Source organism: Tupaia chinensis, unplaced genomic scaffold (genome assembly GCF_000334495.1).
Source record: "Tupaia chinensis unplaced genomic scaffold, TupChi_1.0 Scaffold000477_1, whole genome shotgun sequence".
NCBI lineage: Eukaryota > Metazoa > Chordata > Mammalia > Scandentia > Tupaiidae > Tupaia > Tupaia belangeri.
The window spans coordinates 3,100,609-3,116,229 of NW_006159986.1; the positions used below are offsets into that span (position 1 = coordinate 3,100,609).

The 15,621-nt window shown below is 58.9% G+C and overlaps 2 protein-coding genes across 2 annotated transcripts; both read right to left on the bottom strand.

Annotated features, from left to right (window-relative positions):
• Positions 1-1,042: 1,042 nt before the first annotated feature.
• On the bottom strand, positions 1,043-6,176 carry KRT17 (keratin 17). Its single transcript, XM_006155982.1, is given in 9 exon segments — positions 1,043-1,287; positions 2,103-2,128; positions 2,225-2,445; positions 2,547-2,643; positions 2,645-2,658; positions 3,271-3,432; positions 4,011-4,167; positions 4,604-4,686; positions 5,745-6,176. Coding segments are annotated over 9 exon segments (1,287 nt in total). The 3' UTR covers positions 1,043-1,192.
• Positions 6,177-8,247: 2,071 nt separating this feature from the next.
• On the bottom strand, positions 8,248-15,267 carry LOC102478037 (keratin, type I cytoskeletal 42). Its single transcript, XM_006156051.3, has 8 exons — positions 14,803-15,267; positions 12,239-12,321; positions 11,958-12,114; positions 10,723-10,884; positions 10,006-10,143; positions 9,548-9,768; positions 8,494-8,543; positions 8,248-8,372 (listed from the first exon to the last, which is right to left on the bottom strand). The coding sequence occupies exons 1-8, from the start codon at positions 15,265-15,267 to the stop codon at positions 8,275-8,277; spliced, it is 1,374 nt and encodes a 457-aa protein (XP_006156113.3). The 3' UTR covers positions 8,248-8,274.
• Positions 15,268-15,621: the final 354 nt, after the last annotated feature.

Sequence of the window (15,621 nt, forward strand, 5' to 3'; positions counted from 1 at the left end):
AGCAGGAAGTGTTTGCAGGGCCCTGGTCTAATTCTGCAGCAGCTGAAACACCCCAGGCCTGGTAATGGATTGGAGTGGGGGCACCCTTCAGCTAACCTCTTCCAACCACCCCTTCCTTGAAGAAAACCAGGAAAGCAGGCTGTCCTGCCCACGGTTTCCGGATTTACTCGAAGGAAGTCTTCCAGGTTTATGGCTCCTCCCTAGCACGATTCTATTCCCTGCTCTCCACAACTGCCCCTCACCTATCACTGGCTCACCATGGAGCTGGCACTTGGAGAGCCCAGGGAGAGGCAGGGACAGGATTGCTGTCCTCCTCTCCCCTCCCTGCCACACCACCCCTCTCCCAAAAGGGGAACTGAAGGGACCAAACAGCCAGGGAGGAGGGAACAGCAGCCTGGCTCCCGGGCACAGCCTCCCCCGCAGCACCCTCAATCATACTCCGCAGCTGACCATTTGAGGAAACATCCCCAAGAGCCCCCTCCCTCCCATGCCTGCCTGGGGGCCTCCTCCTACCCTAAAAGCACAGCCTCCTGCTCACAGTTGAGGGGAAGGGGCATGAGACCTCCTCTTGGGGGTTTCCCAAGTCTCAGGAAGCCTGCCTTCCCCACCTCCCCCACCTTTGTGCATCTCAAGGCCTTACCCACCTCCTGCCCCCTCTCGGGAGAGGACACCGCCCACAGGGCCTGGCGGAGCCACTGATGGGATGAGTCATCCCTCGGGACTGGGCTCCTGCACCTGAGATCTTCCAGGCCATTTATGGATGGGAAAGAGCATCGCGGGGAAGTGAGAGGAGGCCGCCTGGGACCAGCCCAAATACAGCCTAGACCACCCTCCCTCCATGGCAAGTCCCTGGAGAGGCAAAGCCCTCCCTCCAAACCCACCCCACACTTACTCTTCATCCTGAAGAGCTGACCTCAACCCCAAAGGCAGCACTGGGGAGGCCCAAGGATTGTTTCCCCCTCACCCCCAGACTCTCTCAGGCCACCATTTGTCACCAGCGCCCACTCCAGGGGCAAAGACAAGAACACATTTCCCATCCGCGTCAACAAGCTTTATTGGAATCAGGCAGGGCAGGATCGGGGAGAAGGGGCTGAAGCAGTGGAGCTGAGGCTGGAGAGGCAGAAGCTGCAGGACTTATGGCAGTGAGGCGACTGCCTCTTGACCTGGGGGCTAGCCAGGAGCAGCCGAGTCCTTAGCGGGTGGTCTGGTGGACCTGCTCGCGGGAGGAGATGACCTTGCCATCCTGGACCTCCTCCACGATGGTGCGCACCTGCCGGGTGGTCACGGCTGTGGGAGAAACGGACACTTGGAGGTGAGCAGGGTTTAGAGACCCTCACTCAACCCCTGGCCCCCTGAGTGGAGCCAGCTCTCTCCCCCAGCTCGCTCCCCATTGTTGAGTCCCTCAACATCACATCATACACACGTCGCTCATGCCTCCCTTCCACCCCACCCCTCGCTGGTGTCCATGTGTGAGTCTCGCCTCCCCAGACAAGTTACTTGGTTCTGCCCCACCGTGTACTGGTCACCATGGCCCCGAGAGAGGGGCCATGTAGACCAGGTGCTAATGAAATGGGGTTGTCTCCATGCTCTGCAGGCTCCAGACCATGGACTATGCTCCCACCTCACCCATCAGACTGGGGTCTCCAAGACAAAAGCCAGGTCCCCTGTACTCCCTTTAGACCAGGAACCCCAGGGCTAGTATCTTATCTCCTCCATCAGACTAGGGTCTGGAGGCCAAGAATCATGGTTCTATTTCCCCTCTGGACAGACTTCCCAGGGACAGGACCTCTTTTGCTCATCTGTAAGGTCTCTCAGTAGCAAAGTCATGAGACCATGTCTCTTGCTCCCCATCAGACCAGCATCTCCAAGGTAAGGACCAATCCCCAGCCCCATCCTCCATCAGACCAGGCAGTATCTCTCCTTTGATCTTTCCTCTGAGCATCAGCCCTGAGCTCTAGTGGGTCCCTGCCCCCAGCCCTGCTGAGGATCAGCCATCATTTCTGGACTCCTTGGGGACGCTTCCCCATCGATGTGCAGGGGGTTGCCTGCCCCCTGTACCCCACCACCCAGCCCACCCAGCCCTCAGCCTCCAAGATCCTTACGTTCTTTTGGCTTGTACTGAGTCAGGCTGCAAGAAAACAGACAGAGATGGAATTAGATGTGGGTCTGAGAGCCCTATCCTCACACCAGAAGCTCCCAGCCCTGGCATTGGGCCCCCACTCACTGGGCGTCCTCGCCCTCCAGCAGGCGGCGGTAGGTGGCGATCTCCTGCTCCAGGCGCGTCTTCACGTCCAGCAGGATCTTGTACTCCTGGTTCTGCTGCTCCATCTCACAGCGCAGCTGTGCCAGCTGCTCCTCAACACTGCCGATCAACCCCTGGATCTGGGACAGCTGCACGCAGTAGCGGTTCTCTGTCTCTGCCAGGCTGCCTTCCAGGGATGCTTTCTGCAGGAGGGCAGGAGGACCTCAGTGTGGGTGGTCAGTGTGGGTGGTCAGTACCCCGTTCTGGGCCCTGGGCGCGCTCCCATGCCCAGCAGTGTTCCTACCATGCTGAGCTGGGACTGCAGCTCAATCTCCAAGGCCTGCACAGTGCGCCGCAGCTCAGAGATCTCGCTCTTGCCACTCTGCACAAGCTCGCTGTTGGTTCAGCTCCTCCGTCTACAGACAGGACACAGGACAGGGCAGGGCAGCGTGAGCCTGGATCCCTTCCCCCAGGCAGACTGCCCCCACGGCCTCCATATGCTCAGCCCAAGGCCCCGTCTCTACACAGACAGGAACCTCAGGTTTTCCTCGCTCCCCATCACACCCCAGGCCATAGCCACCTTCCTGACCTCCCCTGAGTCTCTGGACTGCCTCCCAAACCTGACTGAGGGGAACCGGGCCTTCTCACCAGCTTCCCACTTCCTAAAATCCAAAAATGTGCCCTTTGGAATTTTCAGTTTTACACTTAGTCCCTACAGGTGGGAGGCACAGAACTGGAAACAAGAAACAGCCAGGGCACGCAGCCTGGTCCCTGGCACTGGTCTCTGCCTTCTTGAAGGAGAGCTGGAAGTTCTGGGGTCTCCACCCTCTGCCTTTATTCCCCTCCCCGCAGAGTGCAGCTTTAGCTAAGCACCAGGCCTGTCAATGCAATGGGTGACTCTGACCTCTAGGGTCCATGCAGCTCGCTGACAGGGCACCCCAAAATGCCAGGTGGTAGGCTTACTGTCAGTGCTCAGGTCCCTGCACCCTGGTCCCTAAGAAAGGCTTCTGGCCTGCTGCAGCCCTCACCTTGCTGAAGAACCAGTCCTCGGCGTCCTTGCGGTTCTTCTCTGCCATCTTCTCATACTGGTCACGCATCTCAGACAGGATGCGGCTCAGATCCACGCCGGGGGCCGCATCCATCTCCACGTTGATCTCGCCACCCACCTGACCCCGCAGAGCATTCATCTCCTGTGGGGGAGAGAGGGGTGGGTGTGGCCTATGGCCCTTGCTGGCCTTTCACCCCCAAGCCTTCCCCACAAGGGGTCCCCCACCCTCCCCAAGGACCCTTCCTTAGTTCTACCTGTCCTCTGCCCTCTAATCCTCCTAATGACTCTTGTTCACCTGTCCAGTGTGGGTCCTGCCTCCACCATCATACTGCCTCTTCCCCAGTATCCTCCCAAATATAAAATCGAGTTCTTAGGCCTCTAATTTCAAACTTCGTGGTGGTGTCGATGTGAGGGTTTAAACTGAAACAAGAGTTAGACCTCCTCATGTGTCCCCTATCTTCAGTGAGGCCAGGACAGGTAGGGGAGGCCTCTGTGGCCCTGGAGGGTCCTTGGGTGCAAGGAAGCAGTTGGTACATGAAGGAGGCTGCCCTGCATGCTGGCTATGACCCCAGGGGTCAGGGAGCTGTAGGAAGGGCAGCCCTGAGAGCTGACTAATTCATTTCTCCCTCTGCTCTCTCCCACGACCTTAGCCACGGCCCCGCCCCAGGGCCCCACCACCCACTCGTCAGCCTCTCTGACCTGCTGCCCCAGCCACCTCACCTCCTCGTGGTTCTTCTTCATGTAGGCCAGCTCTTCCTTGAGGTTCTCGATCTGCATCTCCAGGTCGGCCCTGGCCAGGGTCAGCTCGTCCAGCACCCTGCGCAGGCCGTTGATGTCGGCCTCCACGCTCATGCGCAGGGCCTGCTCCGTCTCAAACCTGCAACGGGAGCAAGAGACTTCAGTCCAGGTGCCTGGGACTCACACATCCAGATCCTGGCCCCTCACCTGCCTTCAATTTGCCAGGGCTCTGAGGGCTTGTGGGGGGTGGTGAGGAGGTGGGTTGGGTGCAGATTCCAGCCCTGGGGCTCAAGGATCATCACAGGGTAAATCCCTTACCCACCAGCCTCTTTCCTTCTCTGCTTTCTGCCTCCTGCCCTCCTTCCTCTATTCTATCACCTGCCTAAGCCCGGCAATCTTTAGAATTCACATTTGCTATGTCCTGGACTAAGAGGTGGTCTCTAGGCTCCCAGGACTGCCCCACCTCCAGCTTCTGGACCTGGCCACCAGCAGCCAAGAAGTTCTGACATGGGAAGGGGTGCTCCAAGTTCCTCCCAAGCCTGCCAGGTCTCCCAACCATGCTGGCTAGGACTCACTTGGTGCGGAAGTCATCCGCAGCCAGGCGGGCATTGTCAATCTGCAGCAGAATGTTGGCATTGTCCACGGTGGCCGTGAGGATCTGGGGAGATGGAAGAGCAATCGGGTCATGGAGTGGGAGCCACTCAGCCCCGCCCTGGGTGCTGAGATGTCTCTCCCCTGGGGCCAGGATTTGCTTCCTTCTCAGGAAGCCTCTCTTCCTGCTGGCCTCTCCTCTGCCCTATCTGTACTGTTGGCAGAGGGTGAGCAAGAGTCTGACAAGCTGAGACGTGCCTCTCCTGCCCCCAGCACCTGCTTCTACCCGCACTGGAGGTGAGCAGACCCCTGTGTCAGGTTCAGCCTTAAAGGGGAGGCAGCAGCCCACTGGGAGTGCGGGACAGCCACAGAGAGCAGGAGAGTATCCCAAGGGCAGAAGCTGTCTCAGAATTCCAGGAAGGGGGAGATGTGGGCAACCCCTTTGTTTTGCAGTTGGAGCGCTGGTACCCCTACAAGGCTTCCCAGGAGGAGGCTAAAGGAGCCCTCACCAAATAGTAGTTCCAACTCAGAAGTCACAGCCCCTGCTAAGCCCTAATCTGGAATTCCAGCAGGCACCGCCTTCCCCCACCCCGCCAGGGTTTGCTGGCCCCATACATAAGGGGCAGCGGGAGGGAGGAAAAGCCAGAAAAATCCCCAAATAAGGCACCCAAGAGGGCTTCCCCAACCTGAAGTCCAGCCCTGTCTCTTGCCTCCTCCCAGCAGGTGCCCTCAGGAGGGCATCACCCCAAGCCCCTTCCCTCTGACCCCTGCTCCAAAGGAAAGACACACCTCTATACCATATCCTTCTGCCCCAGAGGGCCCAGTCCTCCACACGAGGACTGTCATCTTATCCTACAACCACACGAGCTGGCAAGAAGCTCCATGATGAGGAAACTGAGGCTCTAAGAGGTTCCACAAGGCCTGCTTTTCCATGGCCTAACTTGCTGGCCCCAAAAAAGAGGATGTGAGCTATATGGGGCCCCGGAGTGGGCTCCTAGAATCCAAGCCAGAACCAAGCTGCCCTGGGCTCCCTGAGGCCCCGACGCAGCCCCCAGGCTAGACTCCAGGCCCCTGTCAATGCCAGCGGTTGGAGGAGGAGAAGCCATCCCCACCAGCAGGCCCTACCTTGCTCTTCAGGTCATCAATGGTGTGGTAGTAGGGACTGTAGTCACGGGCGGGCCCTGGGGCCTGTTTCTGATACCAGTCACGGATCTTCACCTCCAGCTCCGTGTTGGCCTCCTCCAGGGCACGCACCTTGTCCAGGTAGGAGGCCAAGCGGTCGTTGAGGTTCTGCATGGTGGCCTTCTCACCTCCAGCCAGCAGCCCATCAACTCCGCCAGAGCTGCTGCCATAGCCACTGCCAGAGCCAAAACTGTAGCAACTGGAGTAACTACTGCCCCCGAGGGCACTGCCCAGGCCACCTACAGACCCCAATCTGCAGGAGCCAGAGCCCAGGCCACCAGATAGCCGGCAGGAGGTGCGGGATGAGCCGCCCCCCAGGCCGGACGAGCCCTTGATGGAGCTGGAGGAGGTGAACTGGCGGATGGTGGTGGTCATGGTGGTGGCGGGCTGGAGGCACAGAGCAGAGGGATGGAGAGGATGAGAGAAGCCCAAGGTGCGTATTGCTGCTGGGGCTCGCCCGCTTCCTTTATAGGCCGGCAAGTGGGCGGAACAATTACAACAGGCTCGCTCCTCTGTTTCCATTCCCCTGGGCTTTCATCACCACTGGCCGCCTGCCAGCTCCCAGGTGGCTGCGGGCCCCCTTCCCTCCCATCATCGGGGCTTTGCCTCATTTCTCCAAACTCCGTGCTGAGTGTCTGCGTGTGCGTGTCTCTGGTCTCAAGCTCATCACCTGTGATTCAGGCAGGCCCTCAAGCCATGCTTTCCCATGACCTAATACGGAGAAGAGAAGGCAGGATGTCACCGTCACCAGGCCCTCCCGGGCAGCTGCCATCCCAGCATCCCAGCCTGGTCTGTCTGGTGGAGAAATGGACTGGGGAGTCGGGTGGCCCCCCTGAGGTTGCTTTCTTTCACCATCCCACACCATTCACAGTGCTGGCCCAGGGCTGGGTGCTGGGAGACAGAAAGGACCAGAATCTATTCTGCCTTGAGAACTGGCCCTAAAGCTGTCAGGCCAGCATACAACACAGGATCTCCACCAAGCCTGGCTCACCAACCATGTCACAGATCAGGAACGGTGCTCAGAGAGGGGTGCCATGTCCACACTGCCCACCTAAGTGCAGAACTGGGCGGCAGGGCTATGTCCTTCCTTGTCATCACACCACAGGCCCCATTCCCTCTCCCAGGGGCCCTGGGCACACCGGTCCCCCCCCCCATCTGCAGAACCCTGACACCCAGGACACACTCCAGGGACTCAGATTCCAGCTGGTTAGTTTTGACCCTGTCCCTAACCCTGGGACCCTTGGTCCCAGCATCCTCTCCTAAACCTTTTCCCCTCCCTCTTACAGGAGGGAATAGTGTGTCCTGGGCTGGAATGGGCAAGAAAGAGCTTCACGTAGATGGGGAAATGGCAGATGGTGGGGGGAGTGTCCTGATAAGAGGGGCTCTGGATAAACTGTGAGGGACATGGTCCCTTCCACCACTCCTACCCTGTCTGTGCCCCAAAAGACCTCAGAGAAAAGCAAAGGGCGTGTGTCTCAGATCCCTGCCAGCTGGAACCCTAAAGGGGACATTGTCCAAGAAAAGGCTCTTACTGAGACCAGCCAGCCCCCTCCCTGCCAGGGCTCCAGAGTACAGCTCCTCCAGGCTGACCATGTGCCCCACCCCACGTCCCCAGCCTGCCCTGTCCCAGGGTCTCGGCAGGCCCTCAGGGTGGAATGTGGTCGCGTTTCAGTCTCCCAATGGCTTCCACCTCCCAGACAGGCCCAGACAGCCCTCACCAGCAGCCAGCAGATTCCCCAATTGCCTGGCAGCTGCCCAGCCACCAAAGCAAACAGGACGCCCCCCACGCTCACACGCATAGCAGCACCCCGCCCCACACACACCCCCGGCTGGGCAGAGCCGGTCTGGTTTCCTGGGCTGACTGTGCAGCTCCCACCCCCTTTCATACAATGCCCCAACGTCTCCTTGTGAAAGCCCCCTCCCAGCTCTTCTCCTCTGCTCTCAAACCCACCCAGGGCTGAGGCACTGTGCTCAGAAATTCTACTGGGGCCTCCCGGGGATCAGCAACAGGTAACAGGGACCCAAGGCTGACTCTTAGTAACTCTGCCAGCCTGGCAGGCTGTCTCATCCCTCATCCTCCATCCTTCTGCCTCCTTCTTCTCATTCTCCCAGCAGCCCCAGGCCTGGATGGGGTGGGCAGAACGGGCTACCCGGTGATAAGCCTATTCCCAAACCCTCAATAAACTCTCCTCCCTGCCAACCCCTCAGTCCACACTGCCCCAAAGCAATGACAGACCAGATCACACAAGGCATTGAACTTCAGGTCAGGCTTTAATAGCAGCCACTGGGGCAAATCCAGGGGGCCCCCACAGTGGCGAAGAGCTGCAGGAAGCAGATACAGAAAGACAACAGCTCACGATGGGGGGTGGGGGTCCAGGCGGGCACTCGGGGCATGACAGGAACAAGCCGGGAGCTGGAGGCGATGGCTGCCCCTTGGCCCTCAACACTGGGCTGTCACATGCGGAAAGGAGTCTCAGTGGGTGGAGCGGTGGACCTGCTCGCGGGAGGAGACCACCTTGCCATCCTGGACTTCTTCCACAATGGTGCGTACCTGGCGGCTGGTCACCATGGCTGCAAGTGGTGAAGGAGGAGGACTCAGAGAACTGCAGGCCAATCTCCTACCCCATCTGCCACCCCACCTGTGGCTCTCCCAATCTCCCTCACAGATGGACAGGGTGGAGCAGGTTCTTACCTTCCCGGGTGGGCTGCGAGGCCAGGGATGAGGAGTACTGAGTGGCCAGGCTGTGGGGAGAGGGGGACCATCAGCCCAGAGATCCCAGCTAGCCCAGACCCTGGGAGCAAGCTGGGAGCGGTTGGGGAGGCCTGGACTCACAAGCTGGCGGGAAATCACAGCTGGCAGGACACAGAAAAGAGCAGCACAGATCCAGGGACAAAAGGGTACAGGCTCAACGTGGCCAGAGAAAGAGAAGGAGAAAGCCCAAGGGAAGGCCAGGTGGCACTTTGCAGCTGCTAACCAGGGATTTACAAGGAGCTGAGCGAGTGGTGTTTCCATATCCTGAAGGCCCAGTAGAGAGACAACAGAAGCAGGAGAAACTATGGCTAGGCTACGGGTGGGCTTCATCACTGCTGGAGACCAAGCAGCCAGAATGTGTGACTAAACATGGAGACTCCTTCAAGCTGGGCCCCCGATCACCTCCCCAAATCCAAACCAGATCGCCACCCACCCTGCTCTTAGCCCGTCCTGGTTTGGCATCACCAACTTCACAGTCATGGGACCCAGAAACCAAGGTCATCTCATTATCCACCCCTTCATGCGTCCACTCAGCATCACTGAGTCCTCATTGCAAGCTACGCTCGCCCCCACATTCAGGCGTCCAGTCCTGCTGTTTTTAGCTATACCTTCCCTCCCAGCTGCCTGCCCTCCCCCTGCCGCACAGCAGGACGTCTCAGCCCGTCTCCTGCTGCAGCCTCCTGAGAGGTCTCTCCAGCCCCACCCTGACCCCTCAGACCGACTTCTCTTTCTGCAGCCAGAGTGAATATTCTGAAATATCTAATGAGCCTACCCCTCCTCTGCTCTAAACACCCCCATGGCTCCCTATGGCCTATATGATCTAGTCCATCTGGATGCTTTAATTTGGCATTCAAGGCTCCTTGAGGCCACACCCCGGCTTGGTTATCAGTTCTACCTCCTGCAAAGCTCCACAGGTTCCTACATTCACACCTCCTGGCCTTTGCTGGAGAAGCAGCCCCCAGCCCACCAGAACAGGTGCCCGGCCCCCACTCACTGGGCATCCTCGCCCTCCAGCAGGCGGCGGTAGGTGGCGATCTCCTGCTCCAGGCGCGTCTTCACGTCCAGCAGCACCTGGTACTCCTGGTTCTGGCGCTCCATGTCGCAGCGCAGTTCACACAGCTGCTGCTCAATGCTGCTGATGAGCCCCTGCAGCTGGGCCAGCTGGGCCCCGTAGCGCGCCTCCGTCTCTGCCAGGCTGCCCTCCAGCGACGCTTTCTGTGGGCCAAGGGGTCGAGACTGAGCTGGGGCCTTCCCCCAAGGAGAGCACCCAGAGAGGGGCCCCACCTGGGTGGGCTTGTGGGTGCTGCCAGCACAACAGTGAGGTGGTAACTGGGGCAGACCGTGAGTGACAGGCTGGGTTGAGGGGGGTCTCTAGTTCTCCGAGTAGGGGTCTACCAGGCTGGGCCTACCCCATAGTGACAGGAACAGGGTAGGGAAGCGACAGGGGCCTACCATGCTGAGCTGGGACTGCAGCTCGATCTCCAGGTTCTGCACGGAGCGGCGGAGCTCCGTGATCTCCGTCCTGCCGCTCTGCAGGGCCTCGGTGTTGGTGGCCACCTCGCGGTTCAAAAAAAGGTTCAGCTCCTCCGTCTGGAAGGCAGAATGGGCCACAGGGGCTTTAGGAGGTTTTCAGAGCTGGGCAGAGACCAGGGACTGCCCCTGAGCCCTCAGCTCTCAGAACTAGCTCTAAGGGAGCCCAGAGGCACCTGTGCACAGAGACCCTCAACAGAATTCGTCTTGCCCTGCCGTCTCCTATGTTTGTTACTCCCACTGACTGCGACCCCTCAGAGACAGAGCTCGACTGAGTTTGTACTGTTTGTGTGCCTGATACAGTCCCTGGGCCACCGGAGCTGCTCAGTACGTGTGTACCAAGGGTATGAGTTACGTATGCAGTGGGCATCCCTGTAAACACCCAGGGTGGGAGAAGCCCTAGGCCAGGGCTGTGGAGGCCTGGATCTCTGCCCCAGGCCACAGGGAAGGGTTGTGTGAGCTTGAGTTCTCTCCGAGTCCTCTCCAAGCCTCACATTTTACATCTAAAACATGAGGGGCTGGTCCAACTAGTTTCCTAAGGTCCCTCCAGCTGGTTCAGCGTGCACATTTTCCAGCCCGCACTAGCGCACAGCACGTGTGCCCACACGTGTGCACACCTGCTCTCCCACGGCCACCCACCTTGCTGAAGAACCAGTCCTCGGCGTCCTTGCGGTTCTTCTCTGCCATCTTCTCGTACTGGTCGCGCATCTCGTTCAGGATGCGGCTCAGGTCCACGCCGGGCGCTGCGTCCATCTCCACACTGACATCCCCGCCCACCTGGCCTCGAAGGGCATTCATTTCCTGGGCAAGAGACAGCAGAAGCTCAGCCAGGGAGAGCATCCCAGGGCCTGGCTCCTCATCCTCGGGGACATGGCCCCTCTACCTGGGGGAGGTGCCGATAGCAGACAGACAGACTCAGGCAGACCACAGCTCCTCACCCTCCAGATGAAAGCAGATCTTACCACGTCTCAACTATATAGGACTATGTCGGCAATGTCCCCAACACATACTGTGAGCCAGAGGGGACGTCACAGGACCCCAGTGTGTGCTGGGGCAGTAGAGAGATGACAGTTCTCCAACTTGGCAGAGGATGGGTGGGGGCAACCTCTGTCACCACCCCGACTCCCTCCTCACCTCCCGTCACCAGCCCCTCATCACAAGCACAGGGAAAGCAACTCTGCTGGAAGCAGCCAGAGCCAGACCTTCTCAGGAGACGCTGACCCCCTGTGGGAAAGTGATTGTGTGACCAGGCCGTAAACACTTCTGGCCATCTTGCTACTTAGGGATCAGACTCCCCCAGTTCAGGCCAGCCCAGAGATCAGCTGAGAAGGAAGCCCCAGGACAGGATGATACAAAACTTCATGAGTCCCCAGGCAGGGCCCCTGGGACCCAGAACCCTCCAGGAAAGGGAGGTAGCAGAGAAGGGGAGGCAGATCTAGATGCGACTGTGAGTCAGCCGATCTGAGGGAAGGTCCCTGTGCAGCCTTGGATAAATCCCTTAGCTGCTCCGAGCCCTCTCTTCACTGGTCCCTCACCCAGCAAAGGTGCCAGAATCCGCTGTAATCATTGCTGTGCATCACTCACGCTTGCTGTTATGATTATCACTATTACAATTAATTATAATAATTAGCACCGTATGTTCTTAGACTGATTCACTCATTAGTAAGTTAATGCCGCCGGGAGCCTCGAGGAACAAGGGAAGTGTCTTTGGGAGGAGAAACTTCTGCAGGCCTCACCAGAGCCCTCTGAGGGTCAGGGCCAGGAACCCACTGAACATGGGAACTGGACCAAGAGCCTGACCCCAGGCCAGGGATATTGAGACCCCAGCCTCACTTGCTCCCAGGCAAGTTTCCTGTTCCCTGAGCGGGCCTCACCTCCTCATGGTTCTTCTTCAGATAGGCCAGCTCCTCCTTGAGGTTCTCAATCTGCATCTCCAGGTCGGCCCTGGCCAGGGTCAGCTCGTCCAGCACCCTGCGCAGGCCGTTGATGTCGGCCTCCACGCTCATGCGCAGGTTCAACTCCGTCTCATACCTGGAGGATGGGAAGCATGAGCCAGGGAGGGCCGAGGGTGGCCCTCGTGCACACGGAGTGCTCTGTGGTGTGCGGATCAAGGACACTCCGCCAGCCCCCAGCAGCCCCAGGGACCCAGACTCACTTGGTGCGGAAGTCATCTGCGGCCAGGCGGGCATTGTCGATCTGCAGCACGAAGCTGGCATTGTCGATGGTGGCAGCCAGGATCTGAGAGACACGGTGGGCTAATGAGCACACCCCTCGGCAGCCTCAGGGAGGCCCTGTGATACCTTGCAGGCTTATGGGCAGTGGGTCAGAGCTCCGGCCAGGAATTTCAGGGGTCCCTCCAAGGCCCTCTGGGGGCCCATGGAGTGGTGAGAGCAGGATGCCCAGGCACAGGTAAACATGGATGCCCTCCCCTTCCACCGTCAATGCCTAAGCACTTGAGCCTCACTCCCTTTTCCCCAACTACATTCACCTGGGGTCCCTGGTGCCCCCTCCTCTAGGAGGCTATCCCTGCTGTCCCTCCTCCCCGCCCATCTCTCCCTCACAACTTCTCCAGTTGGTGATTTGAGCCTATTTCCATGACTTTTCCGGTTATTTCCTCCTTCACTAGACCAGCTTCCAGGGGACAAGGCCAGGTCTATTTCATTCTCTTTGGAATCCCCAGCCCTGGGCACAGCACTGTTCCAGAGTCAGCCCGCAGGGTACGTTGGTTTAAGTATGTGATTAATTAATTTACTAATTAATGAGGTTATACTGGCCCCACCTCAAACCTAGGGCAAAATTCCCTTTTCACACAAGGTCATCTGGGACATTCAAGTGAGAACAAGGAGAGGAGAGGGCCCTGGAAGGAGCAGAAGGCTGGTCACTATCGCTGCTGCTGGGTGATCTTGGAAACGTTCCAGAGAGGCTCCAAGCAAACGGCCGAGGGGTGCAGGAGAGCAAGATCCCACCCCACCCAGAGTAGGCAGAGAGAAGAACGCAATGGTGATGGCACATGAGGTGGCTGGGATTTGGAATTCTGTTTTTTCAAAGAGAGATTTTTATTTTAGGGCTCATGCGCTCATCAGAAAAACACAGAGAGACAGAGACAGAAAGGGAGAAATACCCCCAGGGGAGATGGCCCCGCCGCAATCTGTTGTCCTCCATTCTCCTCTCGGGATCTTGGGCATGCACGCATACTCGCCCGGCGTGAGTTTAAGCTGCTGGGTCCAAGGCTCAAACCACGATGACTACGTGGAGTCCAGCGGCATAGCCATTACGCCATCAATTCTTAAGGCTGAGGGCCAGAGTGTATTGATGGGGGCTGGGGTGGGGCTCAGCCTGTGTATCCAGGAGCAAGGCCACCACCCTCACCCCTGCCCCCACTGGAGGCCCTAAGTTCTGTGAAGTGATCCTGGGTCAAGCTGAGCCTGAGGGCCTGTTTGTTCACTGCTCTGGTCCTCAATGGGCCCATCACAGCCCACAGAGTCCCACCCCCTCACCTCCCTGCTTTGAAGCTGATCGGGGCACAGAGAGGGTGGGTTGTGAAAACCCGAGGGGGTAGGGGTGACTCAGAGCATGCACTGGGGGTTGTGATGAGGAGCTGGCTGACCCTGAAGCTCAGGAGCACTGACTCACCAGGGCTCCCTGGGTTCCCTGCCATCCGACCAAGACTGGTATCTGATCTGGCACTGCTGGTAGTTCTGCTTCCAAGGGGATCTTACAGGAATCCCCTGCCTTTGGGGAGGGCCCGGGCAGGAGCAGGCAAAGCCCCTCACAGAGCAGCACCAGGCCTGGTGCCCCAGCCAGGAAACTGGGCAGGCCAAGCTTCCCAGGATGGCAGGGCCCCGGCCTGCTTAGCCATCTCCTGACCCCACAAGGGCAAGGCTTGTGCAGAAGACCCATGTTCACAGAGCGGGCCATGTTCTTAGAGGTCAGGAAAGAGAGAGAGAGAAAGAGAGTGCATTGTCTCTCCACTAGACCAAGAAATTCTTGTCCTTGGGAGCTTCCAGTCTGAGTGTGAAATCATAGCTCCTGACCCCAGGGAACCCACCCCTCCCTCTACACCAATCTGCAATGACATGCACAAACCCTGCTCTCAGGGGACCCCAGAATGACCATCATGGAGGGCGTGAGGAAGAACCACAGCAAAGACACTGATATCATGCCAGATTCGGTGAATTGACACAATGAACAGAGCACAGATGGAGATTCAAAGGGCTGAAGAGACCCCAACATCCGGGGATAGACAACAAGTACCATCCATCCAGGAGGGCTACCTGGAGGAGAAGGCAGGCAGGAGGGCAGTCCCAGTGAGCCCAGCAGTCCCAGAGTGGAATGGAATAGCGAGATGTCTAGCCTCAACTCCCAGCAACCACACCAAATTCTTTTCACCTCTGGGCCTTTGCCCACACCATTCTCTATTCCTGAGAGGCCATCTCCTGCTGCAAGGGTTCTAAAGTCTTCCCTGGCCACTCCTCCATCACCAACCCCAAAAATGCTCCCCCCCAGGAAGGGAGTTCCCCTCTGTGCCCTGGGAAGATTCCAAACAACCTCGCTGCATGGGATGTCCTCCAGGGCTGGGTCCAGAGCAAGTGAGTGAGTCAGTGAATGAATGAACGATGGAGATCTAGGATGGGGGAGAATTGTTTGCGAAGCTCCGAGGCTGGGATGGGTGAGTCAGAGCAGGTACTAAGAGCAGAGAGCAGAGGAGGGAACTCCCACCTTGCTCCGCAGGTCCTCGATGGTCTTGAAGTAGTGGCTGTAGTCGCGGGCAGGCCCGGGGCCCTGCTTCTTGTACCACTCGCGGATCTTCATCTCCAGGTCCGCGTTGGCCTCCTCCAGGGCGCGCACCTTGTCCAGGTAGGAGGCCAGGCGGTCGTTGAGGTTCTGCATGGTCTCCTTCTCACCGCCCCCCAGCAGGGCATCTGCCACGCCAAAGCTGGAGCCAAACCCCCCACCCAGGTTGCAGGCGTAGCCACCACTGAAGCCTCCCCCAAAGCCAGCCGAGAAGCGAGATGAGGTGACCGACATGTTGCCACAGCTGCCAGCTCCCAGGAGGCTGGGGGCCCGACAGGCACCCCCGATACGGACAGAGGACATCCGGGAGAAACCCCCACCAGGTGCACACAGGCCCTTGACAGAGCCGGAGGTTGAGAACTGGCGGATGCTGGTGGCAGTGGCAGCCATGGTGTCCCCAGGTCAGGTGCAGGATCTGGCCTGGATGGAGACCCTGGGCAGCCCTTTATAGCCAGGCTGAAGGGGGGCTGGGCCCCTGGCCCTTGAAGTCTGAGCCAAAACCCCAGTCATGTAATTTGCCTCTGGAGCCTCCCGGGGCCTGGGGCTCAGGCTGGACGTGCTGAAAGCATCCCTGGGTCCTTGCAGTGCCCAGCCCAGCCTGTCCACGTGGCCTCTTAGTGGTCCATTGTCTGTTCTGAGACAAAGGTGGTGTTGGAGCTGCAGCCCGGGGGCAGGGTGATCCTCCGTCCTCAGCTGCAATTAGGTAGCTGAGCTCATTCATGGGGGGAGTCCAGAGAGCCCAGC

What these genes read in the sequence shown, in the direction of transcription:
- LOC102478037 (XM_006156051.3), bottom strand. Translation starts at nt 15,267, where the DNA reads ATGGCTGCCACTGCCACCAGCATCCGCCAGTTCTCAACCTCCGGCTCT. An exon ending in AGGACTGGTTCTTCAGCAAG is followed by an intron (nt 10,144 to 10,722) that starts GTGGGTGGCCGT and finishes TCTGCCTTCCAG; the next exon opens with ACGGAGGAGCTGAACCTTTT. An exon ending in CTGGAGGGCGAGGATGCCCA is followed by an intron (nt 8,544 to 9,547) that starts GTGAGTGGGGGC and finishes CTCTCCCCACAG; the next exon opens with CCTGGCCACTCAGTACTCCT.